The sequence below is a fragment of the Magnolia sinica genome, chromosome 11, assembly GCF_029962835.1.
Source record: "Magnolia sinica isolate HGM2019 chromosome 11, MsV1, whole genome shotgun sequence".
Taxonomy (NCBI): domain Eukaryota; kingdom Viridiplantae; phylum Streptophyta; class Magnoliopsida; order Magnoliales; family Magnoliaceae; genus Magnolia; species Magnolia sinica.
In genome coordinates, this window is record NC_080583.1 from 74803557 (window position 1) to 74830180 (window position 26624).

Consider the following 26624-nt stretch of genomic DNA (forward strand, 5'->3'; position numbering starts at 1 on the left):
GTAGCGTGTCACGCGTGTGGAATTCAGTTGAATCCGCGCGAAAATACGAATTCCCGTTGCGGAATTAGGCCTCTCTCTCTCTCCGAAACTATAGAAATTAGGGTTTTGGAAGTACTCTCTCTCTGTCTCACAGAAACGTTAGAAATTAGGGTTTTTGGGGTTTTGGGATTAGGCTCTCTCTCTATCTCTATCCTGCAATGGAGTCTCTGAAGAGGAAAACCTTAGAAAATCACTCTTCTCCAGAATCCCATTCTCCACACAAGCTTCAGAAAGAGAACAACGGCTCGTCAATCCGCACCAGCGATGAGCCCGTTGCTTGCCTGCACGACGTCTCTTATCCGGACAGGTACGTCCCACGCCCGAAATCTGCTGTGAAAATCAACGGCCCAGATGCATCACGGCCTGCGAAGGAATTCGAGTTCGAGCTTGACCCGTTCCAGTCTGAATCCATAAAGTGCCTTGATAATGGTGAATCTGTCATGGTAACTGTCGATCTTCCACAACTCCAATTACTTCTTCTTCTTCTTCTTCTTCTCGTGTTTGGTTCTATCCAGATCTTATTGGGAAACTATCAGGCTATTATTGGGGCTATCGAGGTATTTTGAAAATATTGGGATATTATTGGTTAAGGGCTATCGAGGTACTTTGAAAATATTGGGATATTATTGGTTAAGTATCATTTCCTGAAAAAACCGTTAGAATATCACTATGTTTTCAAAATTTCGGAGGTACTTGAATTTTAAGGGGTGCCCAATGAGGTGGGATAGCAAAGGTGTCTCCAAGGATTCCCTTCGAAGAGTGTAGTTGGAGGTTATTGGAGACCAGGGCAGTTGGTACATTACATGTAGGAATTGGTCTCCGCCACTTTGCAGGACTGAACTTTGACAGCAGTTCCAAGGGTAACCCAGGTCTGGCTGGTATCGGGGATGTCATTGGAGATAATCATGGAGAATTCCACAATGTTTTTGCTGGCCATACTAATAGGGAACCATGGCATGCACATTGCATTTGGCAGGTGAAGCCCACCTGAGTTTTAAATCATGCTCCCCTCCCCTTTTTTCTAGTGAGGTTCACTTGGTGAACATGTTGGATGGAACCTAAACACCATGGAGGGCCCACACAACCATAAGATCTCCTCTCCTTGTTGTTCCCTGTCGTGTAGCCCACCTGAGTTGTTGATTAGTTAAATCTTGGACCGCATGGCCTAACAAGTGGATCACCTAATGAATGGAGTGGATGTGTCACACAGCACTGGGCCCACATATTTCATGTTTTATGTGTTAGCCACACTGGTAGAAAGTGGACCGATAAAAGGATGGATTACATACCTCTTAGTATCCTCATCTTCACGTTTGTTTAGGTTGCTAGATAGACTTAAGACCATTATATGTAGATTTGGAGAGTTTTTGAGATAAGTTGGCCGTTAGATAACCGTTGAATAAGAGGGATATTGGTTTAATATAGTTGTGCATTACTGTAAGCTAGTGTTCGAAGTATTGGTATCGCTACGAGTTTCGTTGGTCAGGGATATGAAAACAATATCGATATCGCCGATAATCGGAAATGCAGGGAAACATGGGGAAAATGGTAGAATTTTTTAGTAAACCTTCATGAAATATTAAAATACACATTTAGGAATTAAAAAAATTGCAAAAAGAATCCACGCATAATAAGTTTCCATTTTAATAGGGTCTAAAAGCACGTGTTGTCATGAGAAACTAGTTTAACCATCCCATCCATCCCATCTATACATCCAACCATCCACTAGCCATCCAATCTTCCATCCAAACATCCATCAATATTTCAAAAATATTGACAACATGATATTTCGCCGAGAAATCATCAACCACTAGACAGGAAATGAAGGACCGTGGTCTCAATATTGCCAATATTCCGATAACAATAATATTGCAACATGATCGATATTATCGTTGACAATTTGAACACCGCATATAACCATGTGCTCATAAAAAATTAAAATAGAAAATTTTTTATAAGCAAAATTTCGGTGATATTATCGAAATATCACTGATACACTGGTCATACAAGTGACACCTAGAATTCACACAGTCGAAAATATTGGCAAAATCAATACATTGGCAATACTTAGTGATACATCGCCATGCTTGGAAATTTTGAGACCACCGGTGTTATTGGTATCGTCGAGCTAGAGATACAGATTATATTGGGGATACTTTGAACAATGCTGTAACTTCCTGGTGGTGTGATAGAGAGGGTGAGAGGAAGAAAGTAAAAAATTCCCCAAAACCAATTTCTCTTAAGGTCTGTTTGGATTTGCTGAAATGAAAATTAGAGAAACGATGTTTCCAAGAAATCCCATTTCAATTGATTGTTTTTATCAATTTTTGGAAACATCTTTTCCACTTTCTTGAATTTTCATGGAAATTAGCCCTTTTCGTTTCCAATTTCCATGCGCTCACTTAAGAGATGGTATTTCCCCAAAATGAAGGATATAAAGGAAACATGCTAATAAAGGAGTTTCCCTCTTGATGGATTTGCAAGCTGCACATGCACACGTGATTGTAGCCACCAATCGTTGCCCCTTTTCCCATAGAATGTAAACCATATCTGCCCACCCGCCCCCCAAGGGCCACAAGTTGAGATTAGAGCTGGGCAACCGGTCGAATCCAATCCGACCCGAACCGATGGCCATGATCAGGTTGGATCGAGTAGGTAGCCAATCCGAACCAATCCGGGATCCGATCCGATCTGCACAACGTTCATTCAACACTATTTCCTGTAATGTTGTCCACATGAGATTTGGATATACTCATTTTTGGTTTAATACCATAGAATGATCTAGAAAAATAAATGGACGGCATGAATGAAATAAATATATCATGGTGGGGTCCACAGAGCACCGACCACAGCCATTGGCTGGTGGCAGGGGGATTAGCCAATCCGTCCTCTCAGAGCTCATGGCTCAAGGTGCATCGAGCACCGAGCTCTGACACAAGAAAAGGGAAGCGGATTGCGAGTGAGTAACTCACTACGCTTAACGTATTGAGTAAACCCACCATGATATATGTATTTTATTCGTTCCGTCCATCCATTTTATCAGATAATTTTATGGCTTAAGCCAAAAAATGAAGCATATCCAATGTTCGAATGGACCACACCATAGGAAACAGTTGAATTCAACTTTTACCGTTAAAAATTTCTTAGGGGCCACAAAAGTTTTGGATCAAGCCTATATTTGTGTTTTCCATTCATCCATGTTTGTATGATCTTATGAACAGGTTGGATGACAAATAAACATCACTGTTGGGCCTACCATGGTTTCAACGGTGGAAATCATTATCCCCACTATTTCCTGTGGTATGATCCACTTGATCTTTGGATATGCTTTAATTTTGGGTTGAACCCCTTAAATTAGATGGAAAAAACAGATGGATGGAGTGGATAGACCACATATATTCTAGGTGGGCCCAACCGAGTTTACTTAGTATGATAAGAGTGTACTGAGTAACTTACTATGCAATCCGATTTCTAAGAAAAGAAAGAAGATAATAAAGGAAGTGGATTGACGGGTGTACCACGCACCAGGCCAGCTGGTGCATTGACGTCAGTAGGTTCTGTGGGTCCCATCATGAGGTATGTGTTATATCCAAACTGTCCATCCATTTGGCGAGCTCATCTTAAGGCTTGAGCCGAAAAATAAGATAGATCTAAAGATCGAGTGGACCACACTGCAAAAAGTAGGTTGAACGTCTACCATTGAAACTCTTTTAGGGATCACAAAAGTTTCGGATCAATATGAAATTTATTTTTCCTCTTCATCCATGTAGTTGTGATCTTATTAACAGATTGGATGGAAAATAAATGTTATGGTGGGCCCTACGAATTTTTTAATGGTGAGAATCATATATTTTTTTATTTTTTTTAAATTTTTCAAAAAAATAAAAAAATAAAACAGAAGACTCGATCCGAACCGTACCCAACTTGATCCAACTCGGTTTCCCTGACCGAGTCGGACTTGGTTCGGGTCAGGCCAGCAGTGTAACGGATCGGATCAAGTCAAATGACCCGGACTCTGTCCCGGATTGAATCGAGTTCGGGTTAGTTCATTGAAGATTTTGGACCGAGTCGAGTTCGACCCAATCCAGTCCGACTCTACTCGATGCCCACCTCTAGTTGAGATGTTATGATTGTCCTCCCAATGAGATTTTTTGGACATAGTCCATCCATGGTGGGGCCAAGCAAAAATATTCCCCACTCGTCAAAAATGAAATCCTACAGTGGAGGATCCTATGCTCCTTGTAACAATGAATTTGGAGTTGTTGCCTTTGTGGGTCTCTTTAGTAGTGGCTTATAACATGCTCACCTTTACAAGTGACCACCTATAAGCTAATGTTTGAGGCACCGAGTTTGCATCGCTAAAACATCTTTCCCTTAGCTCACTTGCATGGAAAAGTTATCCAATGTTCGTGACCGTTCATGTAAGAGTTTCCAATGTGGATCAATCATGCCCTAAGGTAATTCAATCCAAACCTTTTAATTGTCAACTTGCTAATGGAACATTTAAAAACTATTAGTCAACGTTGGACATTTGTGGAGAAACATCCATCTATTACACAACTGTTGTTGTTTGGTGAGGGAGATATTATGAGAGTGACTGGATGATGATGACCACTGAATGATGGGCCTCATTTTTACGTTTTTTTTTTATTAAAAAAAATATTTTAAAATTTAAATGAGAGGTGCCACCTTTTTACATATGTTTAACTATGTTAAAAAGGCTACGCATGCTAGGTGGCATGTGTGAGGTGGGCCTTTTAACAAGATGGGCCGATATAGGAATGTAAATGATGAAAACCGGCCTTGGATCACAGATGCAATTTAGGCCAACATCTACCAAATCATTTAATTTTTCTATGAAAAATATCTTAGCCAGACCAGAAAATTGAAAATTATAACCAATTTCTAGGCCAAACTTTTCCTGTGAAGACAAGCAGCAAAAGTACCATTTCTTTTCCACCCATTTCTTGAAAATATTGTTTCCAAGCAATCACTGCTCTCTCTCTCTCTCTCTCTCTCTCTCTCTCCAATGAATCCAAACAGGTCCTTGGTGTATTTAAGATTGGAATGGCTGATCTATAAATATATTAAATGAAACCCGTTCCTACACGAGCTTACCTACGTGGCAGTGCCCTCTTCTTTTCTTTATATTTTTCTTATTTTGAGTTTTTATTTTTTATTTTTTTCATTATTCACTTTTGCCAATGAGTCATGCTGAGTGGTAATCGTACATAATTGCAAGGTGAATGTTTTCATGCACAACACTACTAATTCTTGAGATCTGAGGGGCCCACCGTTTTCTATGTGTAATCCACTGTCTATCGGTCCAGTTTCTTTTCTATTATGCCATGGGGTAAAAAATTTGTCAGATCAACAACTCAGGTGTTCCACAACACATGGAACAATGGGAAGAGGATGCTGAGCATAAGCTTGTGTGTGGGGCCCTCGTAAGTTGGGCTGTTTTTATTTTTTTCTATGTACGATGAACGTAATGTGCCTCATTTGATGGACGGACCGCACACGCCATAATGGTGGGTCCCACAAGGCTCAGTTCTTATACATGATGTGCTACAGGCTTACAATAGGTGTGGCGCATGGCACACGATGCATATCCTACAGCGTGCGTGTGTACCCCATGTGTCGTGCCGGATCCCTTATAGTTCAAATGATGCGGAGGTCCATGCTCTCTCGCAAGGTATGGGTGAGCTCCATCGGTTGTGCACTCCTACGATCATTGAAGGGGATGTGGCTAATGTCATCTGGAGGCACAATCTTCAGATGTATGACTGTAGGGTCTCTCCTATTGGGTGGATGAAATTGGGGAGATGAAGAGGACTGTCTTTGCATCCATCACTCTTGCTAGTAGGGATGTAAATGATGTTGCGGATGATTTGACTAAGAAGGTGATGCATGACGTGAGACTAGGCTAAAATGATGTCATGAGATTAATTAATGGATTATCATATCAATGAGAAACACAAAAAATATATAATCTACCTCAGATATAAAAGGTACTCAAGTAAGCAACTATGTTTAGATTCAAGACCTAACTACAATCCTGCAATACGGATCCTCAAAATTATAGATCAAAGAGAAATAGGCCCAATGGAAGATGGGACTTCCATTTATAGCATAGGGATTGATCTACATTCAGGGGGAGTCACATATGTCCATCAAGGGTTAAGTATTCTAGGTTTGGATTAATTGAGAATTAGGTTAAGGGTTTGGGATTGGGGATTTTGGGTTTTTAGAATTGGAGATTTAGGAACTTGGGGTTTGAAAGTTAGGAAAATAGGAGGGAATGGGAGTGAGGAATCATTGTTCACGGCACTGTTCACATCACTATTCACAGGTTGGGGAAAAGAGAAGTTGTAGGTTTAGGTTAGGTTTTGATGTGGTATGGATTGGGTTTTGGTGAGGATGAGAATCGATAATGAATATTGTGGAGATGGGTTGAGAAAAGTGGAAAATAAAAGGTAATATGAAAGAAATAGAAATAGAGAGAAGAAAACTCATCTGGATTAAGATTAACGGCTTCACACCATGGCATCACACCGTTCCAATCATAGGAAATTGCAAGGAGAAAAACTCTACTAGAGAAATCTCATTCATAATAATCATAGCATCCTTAAATTAGGGCTCCCATAACCCTTAAATAGTCTCAACTTGAGACTTTTACAAAAAGACGTCTCTCAATAAGGAAAAATCCCGAGTACCTCATACTTTTAAGCCAAAATAAGACAATCCTCTAACTCTCTAACAAGTATAAAATAACTCCTAGCTAAGGTGACAAACGTGGCTCCACGTGTAAAACGTATCTCCATGCTCCCAATAAGTAGCCCACATGCATCTCCCCAATGTAGGGTCTTTAATGATATTGATGCACCAAATATGCATGTAGGGTCTTCCACGCACCTACGATCCAGAGCCGGGCTGATGCAGGATAATTAACCACTTACTCTAAAAGCTCGAACTGTTAAACTATGGCGAATTAATCCCTTTATCTCATAGCCCAGGCCCTACATCTCATAGGTTAGGACCTCAGCCGAACCCCCCTCGTGGGCTCATGGGCCCCAAATCACATGGGTCGCCCACCCCGAGTGTGTCCCTGTATCCCACGGGGCTACCCCACTCGAGCCCGGTGTGAAATGGCCCTGCATTAATCAACCCCAGTGAGGAGTCTCGAACATGAGACCTCCCCCGTGGGCCCTAAATCACATGGGTCACCCTCCCCGAGTGTGTCCTCGCATCCCATAGGCTACCCCATTTGAGCCCGGTGTGAAATGTCCTTGCATTAATTACCCCTGGTGAGGAGTCTCGAACACTAGACCTCCCGCTTTGATACCAATTTGATGCAGGACAATTAACCACTTGCTTTAAAAGCTCGAACTATTAGAGTATGGCGAATTAATCCCTTTATCTCATATCCCAGGCCCCACATCTCATGGGTTAGGACCTCGGCCGAACCCCCCTCGTGGGCTCGTGGGCCCCAAATCACATGGGCCGCCCACCTTGAGCGTGTCCCCACATCCCACGGGCTACCCCACTCGAGCCCGGTGTGAAATGCCCCTGCATTAATCACCCCCGGTGAGGAGTCTCGAACACGAGACCTCCCCTGTGGGCCCCAAATCACATGGGTCACCCACCCCGAGTGTGTCCCCGCATCCCACGGGCTACCCCACTCGAGGCCGTTGTGAAATGCCCCTGCATTACGGGCTCCACGTGATGATCATCTAGCCATTGAAAAACCGGGGTGTGGGTCACAGCTCGTGTTCTCCTTTGATATACTCGATATGGTGCTTGGACGTCCTCATGAAAAGAGTTCTTGTTTCCAAAGGCTTTTGGTTGGAAACTCCCTCCCTCTTTTATAATTTTTCTTTACACTCAATCTATACTCATCGCCCAACACTCTGCCCTTATTGCATAGCTGGTCGAATAGCTTTCTTATAAAAATACTCTCTAAGTTCCATAGGCATGTGGCAATCACACGAGATTCCAGAGGCACATCTCCATTTCATCCACCCAGCTCTATTTCTATTGGAAACATATTCATGAATATTCCCATCCTTTTGAATAGCTGGCATTGATGGTAGTGTTCTTTTTCAAATTATTTGTTGTGCGTTTCAATAATTGGGACATGGCTATGATGATGTTGATGTTTTTTCTTCTTCTTTGTATGGTTCAACATAGTGTTTTGCCTTTGAGCTGGCTATGGTTGCACAAGTTACTTCATATGCCATGCATTTTATTTATGCTGCAACCTAACATGTTCCTTTATTAACTTTTTTTTATAGGTATCAGCCCATACATCAGCAGGAAAGACCGTTGTAGCACTATATGCTATTGCCATGTCATTGCGAGACAAGCAACGGGTGATCTACACATCTCCAATCAAGGCTCTCAGCAACCAAAAATATAGAGAATTCAAAGAAGAGTTCTCAGATGTCGGTCTGATGACGGGAGATGTAACTATTGAGCCCAATGCTTCATGCTTGGTAGGGTTAGAGGTTCATTTGATGCCATTTAAAATAAATTAGTTTGTGAGAAATTTTCTGATGTTATGAACAAATTTCAGGTCATGACAACAGAAATTTGGCGTAGTATGCAATACAAAGGATCCGAAATTATGCGGGAGGTTGCTTGGATTATATTCGATGAGGTACATTACATGCGTGACAGGGAAAGAGGTGTGGTTTGGGAAGAAAGCATTGTTATGGCTCCAAAGAACTCACGTTTTGTATTCCTCTCGGCTACAGTGCCCAATGCCAAGGAGTTTGCAGATTGGGTGGCCAAGGTTTTTCCCTTGTTTGATACTTGATTTTCAGTTTCTTTTATATATTCTTTTTGAGTCTTTTTTTTTTTTTGTTTTGTTTTTGAAAAGTGATGAAGTATTATAGAAACGAGGGAAGGAATACAGAAAAAGGGGAGATGACCCGCTGAGATAGCGGGCCAAAACACCTAAGAAAACGAAAACGAAAGCAAATTACAACAGCTGCTAAGTTGCACTAGGGATGTCCATTCCACAATAAGAAAATGAATTCTTTTGATAAGATGACCAACATCATGACATTCCCCTTTAAAACATCTCCCGTTGTGCTCTTCCCAGACCGCCCACCAAACAGCCTCTAGAGCCATTCTCCAAACAATATTTTTCTGCTTACCAAAATCTGCTCCATGCCAGGCAAAAAGCAGACTATCAGAAGAGAGAGGGTGGACCCAAGAAATGTTGAACCAAGAGAAAACCATGGACCAGATCTAATGGATTAACGGGCAGTGGATGAAGAGATGATTCACTGACTCAGCCTCAGCCATGCTACAGAGGCAGATGTTGGGGATACACATACCTCTTTTCCTTAAATTGTCTACTGTCAACACCTTCTTGATGCTAACCAGCCAACTAAACACCACAAACTTTGGGGGAAGTCTGCATTTCCACAGATGCTTATACTTGGAATCTGCCAAACCGAAGAATTGATGTGTATTTGGTTGTATAGAGATTTGACCGAGAATATGCCCTTTTTGTCGTGAAGCCATATAGGACTGTCTGGAACCTGCTGATCTAGAGAACTGTTGTTGAGAAGGGATAACAGATCCGCGAGCTGATTAATTTCATAATCATGGAGGTTTCTGCGACAAGGAATATTCCACACATGCGTAGATCCGGAGGCCGAGAAGCAATCTGCCACCAAAATACCTCGGTTTGAAGCCAGCCGATAGATGAACGGAAACACTTCTTTAAGAGGGGAATCACCAATCCAAATATCATTCCAAAAGGATATATTCTTACCATTGCCAACCGAGAAACGAATCCCATTTAGAACAGCCTGTTTCATTTCTAGCACACCCTTCCATAACGCTGAGGCTTTATAAGCTGTTGAATCTTTAGTCCACCACCCTCCAACTGAATAACCATATTTACATTTAACCAAGGAATTCCACAGGGAACCAGATTCAGGCCCGAGTCTCCAGGTCCATTTGCCGAGAAGAGCCCTGTTCATCAACTTCTGGTCTTTGACACCAGCGCCACCATCACGAGTCCATAAACACACCGTTTTCCAATTGACCAGATGGAAGTTCTTCTTATCACCCTGACCATGCCAAAGAAAGTCCCATCTTAGGCTTTCGAGCTTGTCCAAGATGGGCTTTGGGCATCATTTGAATAGTGATATATAGTATAGAGGCAAGCTGGATAGGACCGCTTTGATCATGGTAAGCCGACCCCCTATAGATAAGTACTTACATTTCCAAGAGGCTAGATGCTTCTCAAATCTATGTATGACTTTATCCCACATGAATTTTTATTTATTTATATTATTTATTATTTATTTTTATTTTTAAGATAACGATTATATTAGAGAGAGAAGGAAACAAACAAAACAGGCCTGCTAAGATAGCAGAACCGAGCAACCTAGAAGCCTAAGAAAGCAAGATTATAATCTTTTACACCCAGAACATTCACCACCCATTCAATAATCAATTTTTTAGCAAAAGATCCCACTGATTTAGCTGAGGACTGAGAGTTGTTAAGGCATCTTTCATTCCTTTCTTTCTAAACCGCCCACCAAGTAGCAAGAATCGCCATTCTCCAGATGCGGGTTTTAACTTTACCCAACTTGGTACCTTGCCACGCTACTAGCAAAGCCGGAGCAGAGTTAGGGAGACGGCCGCTGACGTTAAAGGAAGAGAAGAGATCCCACCAAATCTGGGTGATAAAGGGACAGTGGACCAAAAGATGATCGATAGTATCCTCGCTTCGCATACAACAGAGGCAGATGTTGACTAATTGCATCCCTCTCTTCCTGAGATTATCGATCGTAAGGATCCGGTTCCTAGCTGCCAGCCATCCAAAGCAGATGATTTTTGGGGGAGCATCATATTTCCAAATGAAAGGGCAGATCATTGCTGAAGAGGTGTAATTGGAGGCGAGAACAGAGTAGAACGATTTAACCGAAAAGATGCCAGACTTATTTCGATTCCAGATCATAGAATCGGAGGTAGATTGGTCCAAGTTCACATTAGATAGGCAATGAAGCAGCTCCACATAGTCGTCCACCTCCCGATCATGCAAATTCCTGAAGCAAGTAACATCCCAAACTCCTCCAATAATTGTGTGGGAGAAGAAGCTAGCAATCATACTCTCTTTTTCCACAGCAATTCGATAAATAACAGGAAATCTTTCTTGTAGGGTGCAATCTCCCATCCATTTATCTTCCTAGAATCTAATTCTTGTTCCATTTCCCACAACAAGATCTATATTGCTAATCACTAACGTTTTAAGACGAAGCATGCCTTTCCAAATATGGGAAACCCTACACAAAGAGTTGTCCTTAGTCCACCATCCACTAGGGGACGACCCATATTTGCCTTTAACGATGGTGCTCCACAGCGCCTCAGGTTCCTTTCCTAGCCTCCAGGTCCACTTCCCCAAAAGAGTCGAATTCATGATCTTTAGATTCTTAATATTAGTGCCCCCACTCCGAAAATGACTGCACACTTCCTTCCAATCCATAAGATGAAGCTCGTTATGGTTCTCCTTAACATTCCAGAGAAAATTACGTCTGAGATGATCAATATGTTCCAAAACTGAAGCTGGGCATCTGTAGAGGGACATGAAATAAACTGGAAGGTTGGACAACGTAGCTTTTATGAGGGTGATCCTGCCTCCAATCGATAGGTAGCGGCATTGCCAAGTAGCAAGCTTCTTTTGAAATCTATCGATGATTTTATCCCACATCGCTACCGGAGGAGGCCCAACAGCGAGAGGGAGACCAACGAAGAAAGTGGGAAACGAGGCGACCGAACAACCAAGAATAACAATAAAGTCGGCGAGATCCTGATCAGAGCCATTCACACCATACACTTTGGACTTGGCCATGTTTATTTTCAAGCCCGACACTGCCTCAAAGCACCTTAAAGTCGTGTGTAAGTTGTCGACAGAATCTGCATCGGCTTCAATCATGATGAGATATCGTTAGCGAATTGGATGTGAGAGATAGGGAGGGTCACGCCAGGAATCGATATACCTCTAAACATGCCTGCATTCTGCCCTCTATCGATCATTTGAGACAAAGCCTCACCAATGAGGAGGAAGAGGAGGGGGGGATAGGGGATCACCTTGGCGTAGGCCTCTCGATCCATGAAACAAGCCTTTGGGAGCACCATTTAGAAGGATAGAATAATGAGCGGACTCAACACACGATCTGATCCATCTTCTCCATCTGTCTCTGAAACCCATACGACGAAGCATATATTGCAGAAACTGCCAGTCAACGTGGTCATAGGCCTTCTCAATATCCAATTTACAGAATATGAAATTCCTTTCAGATCTATGACAGGAGTGAAGGCATTCATTGGCAATCAGCGCACCATCAATAATCCGTCTCCCTTTAACAAAAACATTCTGGTTATTAGATATAATCCTTCCCATGACTGTCGAGAGCCTAGAAGACAGAACTTCAGCCAGGATTTTGTAAGGGGCTCCAATCAATTTTGGAGGTTTACCCACAGAGAGTGGAAGGCCAACAAACGTAGTGGGGAGGGATTCCATTGAGTAGTTGAAGATGGCTGCGAACTCAGCGATCTCCTCCTCTTCCATGTTTACGCCAAAGATAGTGAACTTAGCTAGATTGACTAGGCCCGACACCTCCTCGAAACGGTGAATTATGGTATGGAGGTTGCTTGCCTTATCGAGATTGACTTTGCAGAAGAGAAGAGTATCATCCGCGTATTGACTATGAGAGATGGGAGGCATGCCACTGATATGGCAGCCTCCAATAATACCACCATCTAAACCTTTTTGCAACATCTTGGAAAAGGCTTCTCCCACTATTAAGAAAAGAAAAGGAGACAGAGGGTCTCCCTGATGGAGACCCCTAGAGTTGGCAAAATATCCTTTGGGGGAACCGTTGAGGAGAACCAAAAAGGATGTTGTCCCCACGCATTCCTTGATCCAACCGCACCATTTAGCGCCGAAGCCCATCTTTTGTAACATATATTGAAGAAATTCCTAGTCTACATGATCGTAGGCCTTCTCGATGTCAAGCTTGCATAAGATACTTTTCGACTTGTCTTTGTTGATGGAGTCGAAACATTCGAAGGCAATTAGGGCACTGTCGATGATTTGTTTGCCTGGAATAAAGGCACTTTGATTATTTGAGATAATTTTCCCCATCACCCCTCTTAAACGATTAACAAGGACTTTTGCCAGAATTTTATAAGGCCCTCCTAATAAACTGATTGGTCTGAAATCCTTCGAGGCTGCGGCTCTTGGAGTTTTTGGAATTAGAGTAATGAAGGTCGCACCCAGCTCCTTAGACAGGCAACTTCTATCATGAAACTCAGAGATAAAAGCCATAATGTCACCCTGTAACTCTTCCCAGAAGGAATGGAAGAAGGATATTGGGAACCCATTTGGGCCTTGGGCTTTGTTGCCTGATAAGGAGCAGATCGCCTCCTTAACCTTGGCAACTGAGATCTGAGCTTCGAGACCGTTGGCTTCTTCTACTGAGATTTGGGCGAAATGGAGATTATCAAGCTTTGGTCTGGACCATTCTTCTTTGCGAAGAAGATTCCTGAAGTACCCTATAGCTTCTGTTGAAATTTGATCATGATTTTCAATTCGGACCCCATTGACTTCTAAGGCTATGATTTTATTTATCCTTACTCGCACATTTGCAATATTGTGGAAGAATTTCGTATCCTTATCTCCTTCTGCAACCCAGGAGTTCCGCGATTTCTGCTTCCAGGAAATCTCATCTTCAATAATTCTGGAGGAGGAACTATGAATAAGATTGGTCCACTGAATCCAATCTTCAACTGACATTGGAGCATCTTTAGTTGCTAAGTCAGAGGCTAGAATCTCTTCCAGAATAGCCGAAGTGTTCATATGCCTTTTACAGAGAACCGCTTTCTTCCACTCATTGATCCTACCCTTCAGAAGCTCGAGTTTCTTAAATAATCTGAAACCGGCAAAACCTTCGAGTGAGAAATCCTTCCACCAATCCGAAACGATTTGATGAAAACCCTCGATCTTATGCCAGGAAATATCGAATTTAAATGGTTTAGGACCCCAGTTATCCTCCAACGAACTGAGAATAAGAGGACTATGATCTGACGTGGGCCTAGGAAGCAGAGATTGGGAAATGAGAGGAAACACTTCTAACCAATCTGAAGAGACGAGGAATCTGTCCAATCTCGCACAAATTGGGTTGGCCCTATCATTCGACCAAGTGTATTTGGCTCCAGTAAGGGGGAGATCAATCAAAGCCTGATCATTGATCCATTGCGAGAACCGTCTCATCTCCGGAGAGACTTTTCCCCCACTTGATTTTTCCTCTGCGTAATGAATTATGTTGAAATCCTTGTCGATACACCACGGACCGTTGAAAATTGTCCTGACTTGGTTGAGCTCCTCCCAGAATTCGGATCTTCTGTTTGCTTGATTGGGACCATACACAGAAGTAAAAGGCACAAGAAGTTGGAACTGACATCTTTTAGAAGAATCGAGATAGTGAACTTACCCACCCAACTAAGAACAATAGACCAGACTACGGAATTCCACGCCATCACGACCCCTCCCGAACTGCCGGTTGCATTCAAGGCCACCCATTTCGCGTCTTTCATCTTCCAGAGAGAGCACATCAGAGTGTCGCTGAAATTGGCTACCTTGGTTTCCTGCATACATATGATGTCGGCTTTACTTCTGTAACATATATCTTAGATGATGCTACGCTTCCGACTTGAACCCACCCCTCGCACGTTCCATGATAATATAATCATTAAGGAACAGATCTTCCCCTTCGGCCCACATTGGCCGTACCCAGGTCGATCCTGGAATTAGAGCTAGGATCCAATCTAAGACCTTGCAATTCTCTGTTAGAATTGAGCTTGAGACAACTGTTTCTTGGAGAGGTGGACAGAGATATAGGACGGCCCCGCATCTCTATACAGTGGAATAAGGCGATAAAATCCTTCGAGTTATCGCCAAAAGAGAGCCCGATAGACCTTCCTATGTGACTCAGCGCATCTCTGATCCATCTCTTCTTTTGAATATTTTTTGCTATCTGAATTTTGTAGTTGGCCAGATCTTGATTGACGATTCTATTTCCTTCCATATCCACTATAGGACTGCCTACCCTCACTTGTGACTGTACAGCTTCAATAATGCCTTCGCCGGTTTCTTCTTGAAATAACAAGGCTAGGGTCTGATCCGCTTCTAAGAAAGAACAAGATCGAGGAGAGAGAATGTTCGAGAAATCAGACCTCACGAAGGAAACCGGGGATGACGCAGAGCTTATGTCGTCCTAGTTCGAGATGAGAGGCGGAAGCTGGATGGAAGAGGGATTTCCTGCGGAGTCATATTGAGATAGGTTTAGATTTAACTGACCTTCGTCCGAGGCTGCTTTTTCAGGCTCAAAAAGAGGTTCAGGACTGAAGAGACCCGGCTGAACCTCTCTATTCACGACACGACACTGGTCCAGGCCTACGACTTTACACCTGTCCAAAGCTGGCACTTGCCACGTAGCTGACTCGAGATGCGTAAGAGCTTCTCAACCCGAACGACAGGTCAGGGGCGGTGAGGCTACAGTAGATGAAGGACGCGTGGCTGCTTCTTGGGAGCTCGATTCAATCTCGTGAGTACATGTGGCAGAGGCGTGCTCTAGAAAGGCTACTGGATAGCGACTTGATATCTTAGGCAGCGGAATCATCTCAGAGACGGGCGATCTCGGACACGTGTCTAACACGTAGGAGCTTTCTGCGGTATCGGTCACGTGTCTAACACGCGATAGCGGATGCGTGTCTAACATGCAAGGGCTAGCTGCAATATCGTGCTGCCACTTATCGACTTCGTATGCTGGCGGGACTGAAGGATTGAGACTGGTGAAGTCCGATGATCTAAGTGACTTCGAAGATGGTAGCTCGCAGAGGTTCGGAGATCCGGAGGATCTTTGAGGATGTGCTCCTTCATCCCTACCGCCCGCAGGAGCGGGTTGAAGGGGAGATGGGTCCCTCTCTCTACTTTTCCAGATGTCACTACATCTGGCAATAACGGAGTTAGAAGGTTCTTGTTGAATCGGTAGAAACAAGGTTCTATCATTTGCAACAATTTTGATGGAGGCGGGCAATGGAGCCCCTTTTTTCCTTCTAATGCGTAGTCTGATAACCCCCATCTCTTCTCTCGATTTAGTTTTGGAGTCTATCTCGATCAGATCTCCCAAACGGGAGGATATTAGCAAGAAGAACTCTTTGTTCCATAGCTCTAAAGGGATTGACCAGACCAAGAGCCATACCTCCTCGAATCCGAATGCTGAGAACTGATCCCAACGCACGATTTTTTGCACCAGACCATCCGAATGAAGAGCGCCTGCCATTAAAAGGAAATCCGAGTTAAAACCCAGAGTCATCGTGACCCAAAGTTCATTGAAACCTATAGGTTTAAGATAGTAAGCATCTGCTGCTAGCCCGCCGGTTTCCTCTAACCAGGTTCTAACCGCTGTAATGGAATATCCTTCTTTGGTAAAGACCACCACTGTGTCCTTCAAGCCCTTCCTATATTTGTCTAGCGAGTCTTGATGAATATGAATAATGTCCGCCTCAGCAGATTCCGTCTTCTTCGTCTCTGTTCCTTCCTTCTATGGCTAGGTTGGGCATGCAGATCACTATCCTTGTGACAAATGTTGGTGTTTTGTCTTGAGTTTTGGAGGACCTCCTTAAAGGAGATAGAACCCACCACATTGTTTGAAAGGAATTTCGACTACTGCTGTCGATGCGAAACTCCCCGATGCTGCGTTTGGGAGATTTGGCAATCCTGACCTATGCGTTTGCGTTTGAGTTCTGGGCCATATCTTGCCTTCTGAACTAGCATTTGTTCCCACCAAAACTTTCACCATTAAGGATTTCAATCGCCCTGGGGAGTACTTTCATCGAACCCATTCTTACCAACGCAAAACCACGAAGATCCCCATTTGCTTTGTTTCTGGGGATCACGACGTCCATCACTTCTCTAGCTTTGTCAAAGACTCTTGAAAAGTTGATGGGTCGCCATCCTTCTGGGAACCCCTTTACGTAAAGAGTAGGATAGCTCGCCACATCATTCTTCTTGGTTAGGGACTTGGGAGCTCGTTCCTTTCTACTGGTTACCCGAGGCCAATTTCTATCATCTGCTTCTTCTGCTATTATTTCTCCTTCTTCTGCAACTTGCGGCTCAGCAAGTGATAGATTGGTAGGTCCTTCAAACCTATCTTTTGAAGGAAACACCCTTTGCTCACTTGCACCATCGCTTGATCTGACCCTCGCCGTGCTCGAAATCATCTCGCCGTCAAAATCATCTCGCCGTATCGCCATCTTCAAATACCTGAAAATGACTGCTCATAGTCCAGAACACATTTCATAGGCTACCATGCAAAAATCAGGCTTAGATGATCCAACCCATTGCTGATTGTCTTTTAATAAAAAGCGTGGGTAAAGAGAACATTTGTTAGTTTTCTTGGCTATTTACCACATGGAAATGCAAATATTTGGACTAATTAACCACTTGCTCTAAAAGCTTGAACTGTTAGAGCATGACAAATTAATTCCTTTATCTCATAGCCTAGGCCCCAAGTCCATGGGTTAGGTCCTCAGCTGAACCTTCCTCGTGAGCCCAAAATCCATGGGTTCCGCCTAACACGAGCCACCCGCCTCACACGGCCCCCAAATCCATGGGTTCTGCGGGCCACCCACCCCGAGTGTGCCCTGCATCCCACAGGCCACCCCACTCGAGGTAGTTAGGCGCCGGGCCCGAGGGTGATGGGACTACTTCCTGAAAGATCGTTTCGTTTCGGCCGGCAGGAGGGCCCCTGATCTATCAATAGAGGATGGCACTCAGGCTGTGTGGCAGTTACAAACTCCCCACATGCGAAGACCGTACGGTCTGCGCATGGTGCTAAGCAGAATGCAACTTAGCTACCTGAAGCAGCTATTGCTCGAGTACCTACATGATAGCATTCGCTCAGCAAAGGAAAGAGCTTTGCTGACGCTTCCTACCCACTCTACATCCGATTGCAAAACTACTAAAACCTCTTCCTTCCCAGCGGTCGTCTTTCGATCCCCCGGTCGCGACAGTTTTTTTTTTTTTTTGAAGAATATGGTAGAACCTATAAATTTGGGAACGGATCGACAAGTAATTGAACACTTCATGACATGATTTGCTACTTTGGAAGTACCAACACTAGTGAAAGCAGCGAAGGCAGCACCACATGTAGAAGTAGAGGCAACCCCCCCACCTATGCAAGCATCATTCCTTCCAGTTCGTACTCGGTGTGAAAATGCCCTCGCATTAATCACTCCCGGTGAGGAGTCTCGAACACGAGACCTTTCGCTCTCATACCAATTTGATGTAGGACAATTAACCACTTGCTTTAAAAGCTTGAACTGTTAGAGCAGGGCGAATTAATACCTTTAACTCATAGCCCAGGCCCCAAGTCCATGGGTTAGGTCCTCGGCCGAACCCTCCTCATGAGCTCCAAATCCATGGGTTCCGCCCCCTTGTGGGCCCCAAATCCATGGGTTCCGCCTAACACGAGCCACCTGCCTCACACGGCTCCCAAATCCATGGGTTCTGCGGGCCACCTACCCCGAGTGTGCCCCTGCATCCCACAGGCCACCCCACTTGAGCCCGGTGTGAAAATGCCCCCGCATTAGGTTATGCACTGATGGTCAAGGTGGGTGAAAGTCAACCACCACATAATGTTAAGAGTTCCCATGCATCGAAAGGTCCAACGATCAAACTCTTTCAACGGCTCAGTCCCAGTCCATGATGCAAGCCATCTCAAATTTTCTAGCATTTAGATCCCAACTTGCCTAGAGAAAGCAATATTAGTTTGTGTTTACCATTGACAAAAGCAAGCCATTGGGCGATTCTTCTGTGGGGTCAGATGAATATTGGTTTATTGGTCGATTGGTGAATCATAGATAACTCTGCCCCCAACAGTTCTATAACATGTATCCATATTAAGGTAATGTGAGTAGCGTTTGGCTAATTTTACCCCCTTGTGGGGAGGTGCTTGAAAGAGTAGTATTTAGTGTTGTCATTTGCAATCACATAACGAATTATGTGATGGCATATTTGAAATTGGCCACTGAAATCACATATGCCGTGATGGCATATGCAATCCAGGGTGTATGTGGTGGCATAGTTTTGTACGCGAAAAGTATGTGATGGCTTATGTGCTTGTGCAATGGCGTATACCCTATGCGATGGCATACTTGATGCTTCCCAAGGTTGTGACTTGTGACTTGTAACTTGTAAGTTTAGCTGTTTGCAACTTGTAAGCTGTAACTTGTATTATATTATGTTATGTATACATCAACTCATCAAGATTCAAGTTATCAATAAAATTTCGATATTTGTAGTTTTAAATAATTAATTCTCTCTTAGTGTAACTTGTTGAATGTTTTGTTATATTATATAATATAACTTATAGATGGTCTAATAGTCAAACTACAATGAAATAGGTATAAAAAAAAAAAAACCCAACCCAATCACTTGTAATTAGACAGTTTTTCTTAATTTTTTAAGATTTTTTTTTACGATTTTCCCCATTTTTTCAATTTGTTTTAAAAAGGCCATCAGCCTGAGCGATCACCTATGCAATTATGCGATGGCATAAGTGATCAACCCAGGCTGATGGTTTATGCGATTGTATGTGATTTGACAACATTAGTAGTGTTGGGTTGTGGCTGGCTTGTCAACTGAGGGGTATTTGTCTTTTGAAGTCATTGATGCAAGTAGCCCGCTCCAATTTCTCTTCTTCTCTGCCTGTAGCATGCACGTAAGCATAGAATTGGGAAACCATGCAACAAAGGCTACATGGGGCCCACCGTGATGATTGTGTAACATCCACACAGTGCATCTGTTGTGCCACTCATGTTGGTCCATGGGCCAACATCACCGGAAAAAAGTGGGGATAGGTTGCCCAATGTTGGATGACGGCTGTGGACTTCTGTCTTTCTCTCTCTACATGTAGCTTGCACGTGGGTATATCTGCATTCTTTCTCTCCGGCTCTCTCTCCCCCGCTGTCTGTCTCCCACATGTGTTGCATGTGCCATACCCCCTAGTTGAATACATGCACTAGTGACTGTTGATGTCATTATACAAGAAGTTGCACGCCTTATGATCGATTAGTAATTAAAATCTGATTAATGGATAAACCAATGCTTCGTTAGTATAAAAGTATTAATATTTTCATCCAATATGCAGGTTCACCAGCAGCCCTGCCATATTGTTTATACCGATTATCGACCTACGCCACTTCAGCATTATATTTTTCCTTCAGGAGGAGATGGTCTATACTTGGTGGTGGATGAAAATGGAATATTTCGGGAGGATAGCTTTCAGAAGTCTTTGAATGCACTTGTTCCGGCTGGTGAAGGAGACAAAAAGCGGGAGAACGGAAAGTGGCAAAAAGGATTATTTGCTGGTAAATCGGGTGAAGAGAGTGATATCTTCAAGATGGTGAAAATGATAATTCAGCGACAATATGATCCAGTGATACTTTTCAGCTTTAGCAAAAGGGAATGTGAATTTCTTGCAATGCAGGTATAGTTTCTTTTGATGTTCAAAATATTTGGTAATCTGGTTTTGAAGTCACATAACCTAGAAGGAACCATGGCATTTAATGCTTTTCTTTGATTTCAAGGAAGCTTTTGTTGATTGTCTAAATCTAAAAACTGAGAGTTGTACATCTTTTTATCTGTAAGCTAACATTTCTTGGCAGAAATATGGCTACCCAACCCAAAAAGGAAAAAAAATCCTCAGCTTGTTCCCTGGGAAACCATGGAAGGATCTGAGCCCCATAGCGAACTTACAATTCTTCCCCTAACCCTGGAAATGTATCCTACATTGAATTAAAATTTGTTACAAAAAGTTCTATTGACGTCTTCTTTCCAAATTGTCCAAAGACTGGCAATAATTGCTAGGCACCAAAGCTCCCTTCTTCATTTCCCCCAACAGATCCCTTGCCACGTCTGGAAGAATTCCTAAATCTGCACTGGCATCACCAAATCTTACTCTGAAGTACCTCTAAATAGCCTCAATGAAGAAATAAGTGATCAACCCTTTCCTCGTTGAGTAGGTACCGAATACAATCATTGGGAATCACCATATGTCTTCTCCTTAGGTTATTGATGGTAACGACCTTGTCCTTAATGCTAACTAACTAAACGGTGTTGCCCTCAGAGGACCCAAGGTAATGCTATATATGAGCCCTTAGACCCATATGTGGACTCATGATTTTTCTTTTCTTTTGGCCTGTTTGGCTTGAATAAAGTCAGTATCTTTCTTTTCTTTTCATTTCTTTTTATTTGAAGATTTATTCAGTATCTTTCAAGAAAAAAAAAGACCTTATAATATCCTGATTAGATGCGTACTCTCTGTGACATTCTTGGCACCTCTATTCTTTTTTGGGGTGACTGCGAAACATGAAGAGCTACTGCATCTGTCGAGTCTTTTTTTCTTCTGATGCCTTGCATATTATCACAGAGACATTAGCTTTTATTTTAAAGAATTTTTCTTTCTGTTGATTGCTAAGAAATTTGCTTGGCTTCGATCGTTTCTGGCTGTTGAGGATGATGATCTTCTCTTCGCAATGCAGATGGCAAAGATGGATCTAAATGACGACGATGAAAAAGTTAACATAGAAAGTATCTTTTGGAGTGCAATGGATCTCCTCTCAGATGATGACAAGAAGCTCCCTCAGGCAAGACCCATTTTCCTTATTCACTATTGATATTTACATTCTAGTGGTGATGATATGCCATGATTTGCTTCTTGCTGCTGTTCTGAGTATTGAATTCAGAAGTGGTACTTGTCAAATTGCTCCTTTGTCTAGTGGTTGCTCTTCTCTGTGTGGTCCATTTGCAGCCATTTTCATTTTCATAGGCTTAAGCCTTGTCGTCAGTTGCAAATATGTTTGATCAAGGTTCGTATGATTGGGACATGTTGGTGAAGTGTTTTTCATTTGGGATCAATTAAGCTTAATTTTATTTTTCAATAAATTATGAGGCCCCTCATAGTCAGCTGTCTAAATGTATACTGTGCTTTTTTAAAAGGTCACTTAAATTTATTGAAAGAAAGAAGGAAAAAGACAAAAAGGCAAATGGCCAAGACTTCCAAAGGGGGTGACTATGAATCATCTCAATACAAGGCCTAGGCCAAGCTCCACCAAACCTCAAAAAAGATCCTTGGAAAGCCCACAAGAGAATTGATCTCCCCTGTTCAACTTACAATTCTACCCTGAACCCTCCCAAAAGTGTTATTACTTGAGGAAGCTCTATTTTTAAAAAATGGGCAATTCAAAATTCATTAACAAAAAGAAGAAAAGAAGCTCTATTTTTTAAAATGGGCAATTCAAAATTTAATGGAACATTCATCATGTGGGGCCCCACCTCCAATATGGCTTGTTCATCATGTGGGCCTACCTTTGATGTCAACTGTCCATCAGGTGGGGCCCACTTGATGTCGACTGCCCATCACGTGGGGCCACACTTTGATGTGGGCCATCCATCATGTGGGGCTCACCTTTGATGTGAACCGTGCATTATGTAGGCCCACCTTGATGTGGACCATTCATCATGTGGGGCCCCACCTTCAAGTGGGAGAGATTGCAAAGATGTTTTAAAGGGGGGGGGGGGGCGCAATTTTGGTATGTTTGAAAATACTTAAAAGCCCTAAACCTCCACCTGCTTAAGCTAGTTAAGTTAGAAAAAAGGTTCTCTCCATTACTTAAAATTTAAGAGTTTATTTGCTACTTTCTAAAAAATTAAGATGTAAAATTAGCGCATCTTTGATTGCGCTAATTCCTAAGAAAGTAGGTGCAAATGCTCTTTCTGATGTCTGATTTAGTAGTTTGATAGGTAGTACTTACAAAATCATTGCTCTAGTTTTGACAGGTAGATTACATAAAGTAACTAGCATGGTAATTTCTTTGACGAGGACATCCGAGCACCATTCAGAGTGTACCAGAGCAAGAGGAGAGCTTTGGCCCAATTTCCAGCATCTCTATGGTTGGATGATCACTCTACGGGCCCCAGATCGAGTACATAGCCATATTGGAAGACCCCAGATGCATGTTTATGTTATCTTTGAAGGCCCCACATTGGGAAGATGCATGTGAGTTGCATATCGGAGCTTATTGGACACATCTAAACTGTTGGATTAAGTGAACGCTTTCGTCGTATTGTTGTCCCATCTTGGCCGTGGACATCATGGGACATTAGTTTAGACATCATGAGACATTAGTTATTCTATTTATTATGTTGGCCGTTTTATGTTTAAATTGATTTAGGGGATATTTTGGATATTTTAGAATAATAAAGATGTTTATTTATTTTTATATTTTTATATTTTTATTTTTGTAAAAACACCTAAAATAATCTATGAAGGGTTGGGTTGTGTGGGGATCCAGGAATGGGCTTGGGTCATACCAAATATAGTTGAAGAATTATTATGGGCATGGCATGACGGAGGAGCGGGAAAAGACTGCAATTGTTTTAGCGGTTGCTTATTTTTGCAGTCTTATGGGTTGTGTGAGGATTCAGGAATGGGTGTTGTTTCCGGAATGCGGAAGCAGGGGTGAATGTAGCGATTTCTAATGTTGCAAGGCTTGTCAAGGAATGGGTAGTTTATGTTAAGGCAACCCCGACTGCTTTTCCCCTCTAGCTGTTCGCTTTCTCCTGTCCCTTCGGGTGTTGTATTCTTTCTCGCTCTGTGAGTCTTCTCAATAAATTTCTGTTCTCTCTCAAAAAAAAATAATAATAATCTATAAAGGGGTGGGCATGTGAACCCTAGAGTATTGTTGTGCATTGAACGGATGATGCAGGATGTGAAATTTTAAACATGATATGCGAGATTCCTGGCTTTAGATCATACTAGTTCAAAACAATCACACAAAATTCCACATCCCACATAAAGTCAAGCACTCAATCAAGGGGAATCTATGCGGGTCCAGGCCTACACATGCTAGGGCTGAATCAATTAAAATTATAGATCAAACAATACTCAAAGAAGAGTAGATTCCGCCACACATGCACAGGAATAATTTCTCCAATCCAAGGTATTCACAATTTCAATTCGGGAAATCCTAGGGTTGAAAAAAGGGCAAAGAAATTGGGAGTTTAAGACAATCTAGGGCTGGGGTTAGGGAAATCAGGTAAGAGAGGAGAGAGTGAACCTGAAGACTGCCTGCGCGTGTGGACAGCAGGCCACGCGTGCATTGAGGGCAGTCCGCACGTGCGTGGGGCCCACGAACCCAAAAACCCCCTCCTTGGGGCTGGTTGGCTAAGGTTGGACTACAAACCCCCCAAGTTTCGGTCTGATCCAATGTACGATTCGTGCGTGGTGCTCCGCCGAAGTTTCAGCCCTCCTTCAGGGCTAGATTCCAGAAATCTGCTATAGAGAAGGAACGGATGCAAAATAACGATGGATTTGCAGGTAGAATGACTGTAGGAGAAGAGGAATATGGATGGTAGAAGGTGGAGCGAATCGGGATGGGTGTGGCTTCACACCGCGGTAGTTAGCCCTTCGAAGAAGGGAGGGTTTCACACGCAATTGGATTTTCACAACTCGGAGAGGAGCGAAAAAACGCAGAAATTTTATTCAATCATCAATGAGGAAAAAGGCTACAAGGCGTGCCTATTTATAATAAAATCCTATACCCCAAAACTCACACCATGTGCGTAACCTATTACTTAGAGATGGAGTAACCACAATTAACAACTAATTAAACTAATCTAAACCGTCCATGATGTTCCTAATAACAATAATAACCAAAACTCAAAGTACTAGATCGTTTGGAATAGTGGGCCACGATCATGAGAACCCATGGTGGGGATTCACATGACGATCGGGTCCACTCCAAGGAACCAAAACGCAGTCTTCTAACTAGGGGGTTCTCCCTGGACGTCGTCATCGATTCAGATCGATGGCGGGGCCCTCTTCCTCCTTGCGTACGTACCGGGGGGGGGGGGGCATGTGCGCAAGATGTCCCCGTCAATGGAATTTCTCTCTTTTGCCTTTTAGCAACAAGAAAACCTTAAGTGAATGGAGATAATGTGAAGCTGTGGAGTGATTCCACTTATCATACTCTCTTATTCTCTTCTTTTTCAGGGTATTATCTTCCTTTTCTTTTCTTCTCTCTCTAATTCTCTCAATCTCTCTCTATTTCTTTCTCTTATTTTATTTTCCTTTGTCTTCTTTAAAACCATGCTCCACTCAAACCCTAATCCACCGAAACCTCCTCAACCCAATTAAGCCCTAACCCATCCAACCCCAACCTAACCTACCTCGACCCAAACCCGTGTTTGTATGGTCATATAGACACATGTGTACAGTTGTTCGTACGGACGCCCCCTTGTTCCGTGGTCCTCTTGTTTCATCTCCCTCATTCTCCTTTATCCCTTGTCCTTTACTTCAAAACCCTAAATCCTTAAATTCCTAAACCTAAATCCCCAAATTCCTAAACCTAAATCCTCAAATTCCTAAACCCTAAACCCTAATTCCTGAAATCTAAACCCAAAACCTAAACCTAGTTTAGCTAAAACTCTAAACTAAGTGAATCCCTTTGAATTAAGGATAATCCCTATGCTAGATGGAAGTTCTACCTTCCATAGGTCCTAATGGATTCATATTTTGTTAGAATTGCATTGCAAGATTGTTTACGACTTTGAATTGGAATACGCTTTGTTACGTGGATTCCTTAACTTTGTGATAGAGTAGTTCTATTTTGTGTTTTGATTGCTTTAATTAATCCGTTATTTAGTTTCAACACACCATTCTAGGTCAGACCATCCGTCCTGTATCATTCTCATTAGAGCACTTTTGTTCTGGGAAGATGCATTTTGGATGGTCCATTGATGACAGAGTTAAGAGATACTCTATAAACAAACAATCACCCAGGATTTCTCTTTAAGGTAGATCTGGAAAGAGCTTGTGATTGCATTGATTGGGAATTCTTCTTGTTTCTAATAAAGCGCGTGGGATTTGGGGATAGATGGGGCAAGGTCGGGAAGTGGTTGTGGTCAGTGATTTTATTTGTAGTGTTTTGGGCTATTTGGTTGGAAAGGAACAAGTGCATATTTCAAGGGAAAATGTCATCCATTCAGAATATCCTCAAAAGAATTAGCACTATGTTTTTAGACTAGACTAGGGCTAATCAGAAGACAAAGGGTTCTTTCCAAGGCTGTGCTATTACAAAATTGGGAGGAAATATTGTATCCAAGTAAAATGGAGGGTCTTAGCCTAAGTGTGTCTATGTTGGGAGAGTCCTAAGTGTTTTAAGGATTTTCTGTGTTCTCTGGTCTCAGGCAGTGCTTGTTTTGTTGCATTTTAGTTTTCCTTGCTTGAATAAAATCACATTACCTATAAAAAAAACCAGCTTCCAACAATAGTGCTTTCACTATGTTCGAACCATTAGAGCTGACTAGGCCTGTAAAGGACACGAGAACATTCCTGGTCCAACAACACCAACGGGACCTAGTTACCAAAGGAACACCTGTCAAGATTGATTTCAAAGCTTCCCATCGGGCAGATCTATCTATTGCTAGTAAC

At 42.6% G+C, this 26624-nt stretch overlaps 1 protein-coding gene across 3 annotated transcripts in view; it reads left to right on the forward strand.

Annotated features, from left to right (window-relative positions):
* Nucleotides 1–26624, forward strand: part of LOC131219374 (DExH-box ATP-dependent RNA helicase DExH9) — a 43671-nt gene continuing 17047 nt past the window's right edge. For 2 of the 3 annotated variants that reach the window (XR_009158149.1, XM_058214476.1), the window contains exons 1-5: nucleotides 2–482; nucleotides 8334–8534; nucleotides 8615–8833; nucleotides 20280–20618; nucleotides 21673–21772. Coding sequence is in view for 1 of the 3 variants with exons in the window: in XM_058214476.1 (XP_058070459.1) it covers nucleotides 198–482; nucleotides 8334–8534; nucleotides 8615–8833; nucleotides 20280–20618; nucleotides 21673–21772 (1144 nt within the window). In the remaining 2 variants the exon portion in view is untranslated. Of the gene's footprint in view, nucleotides 483–8333; nucleotides 8535–8614; nucleotides 8834–20279; nucleotides 20619–21672; nucleotides 21773–26624 lie in introns of all 3 variants that reach the window. The other variant, XR_009158150.1, reaches the window with a different exon arrangement.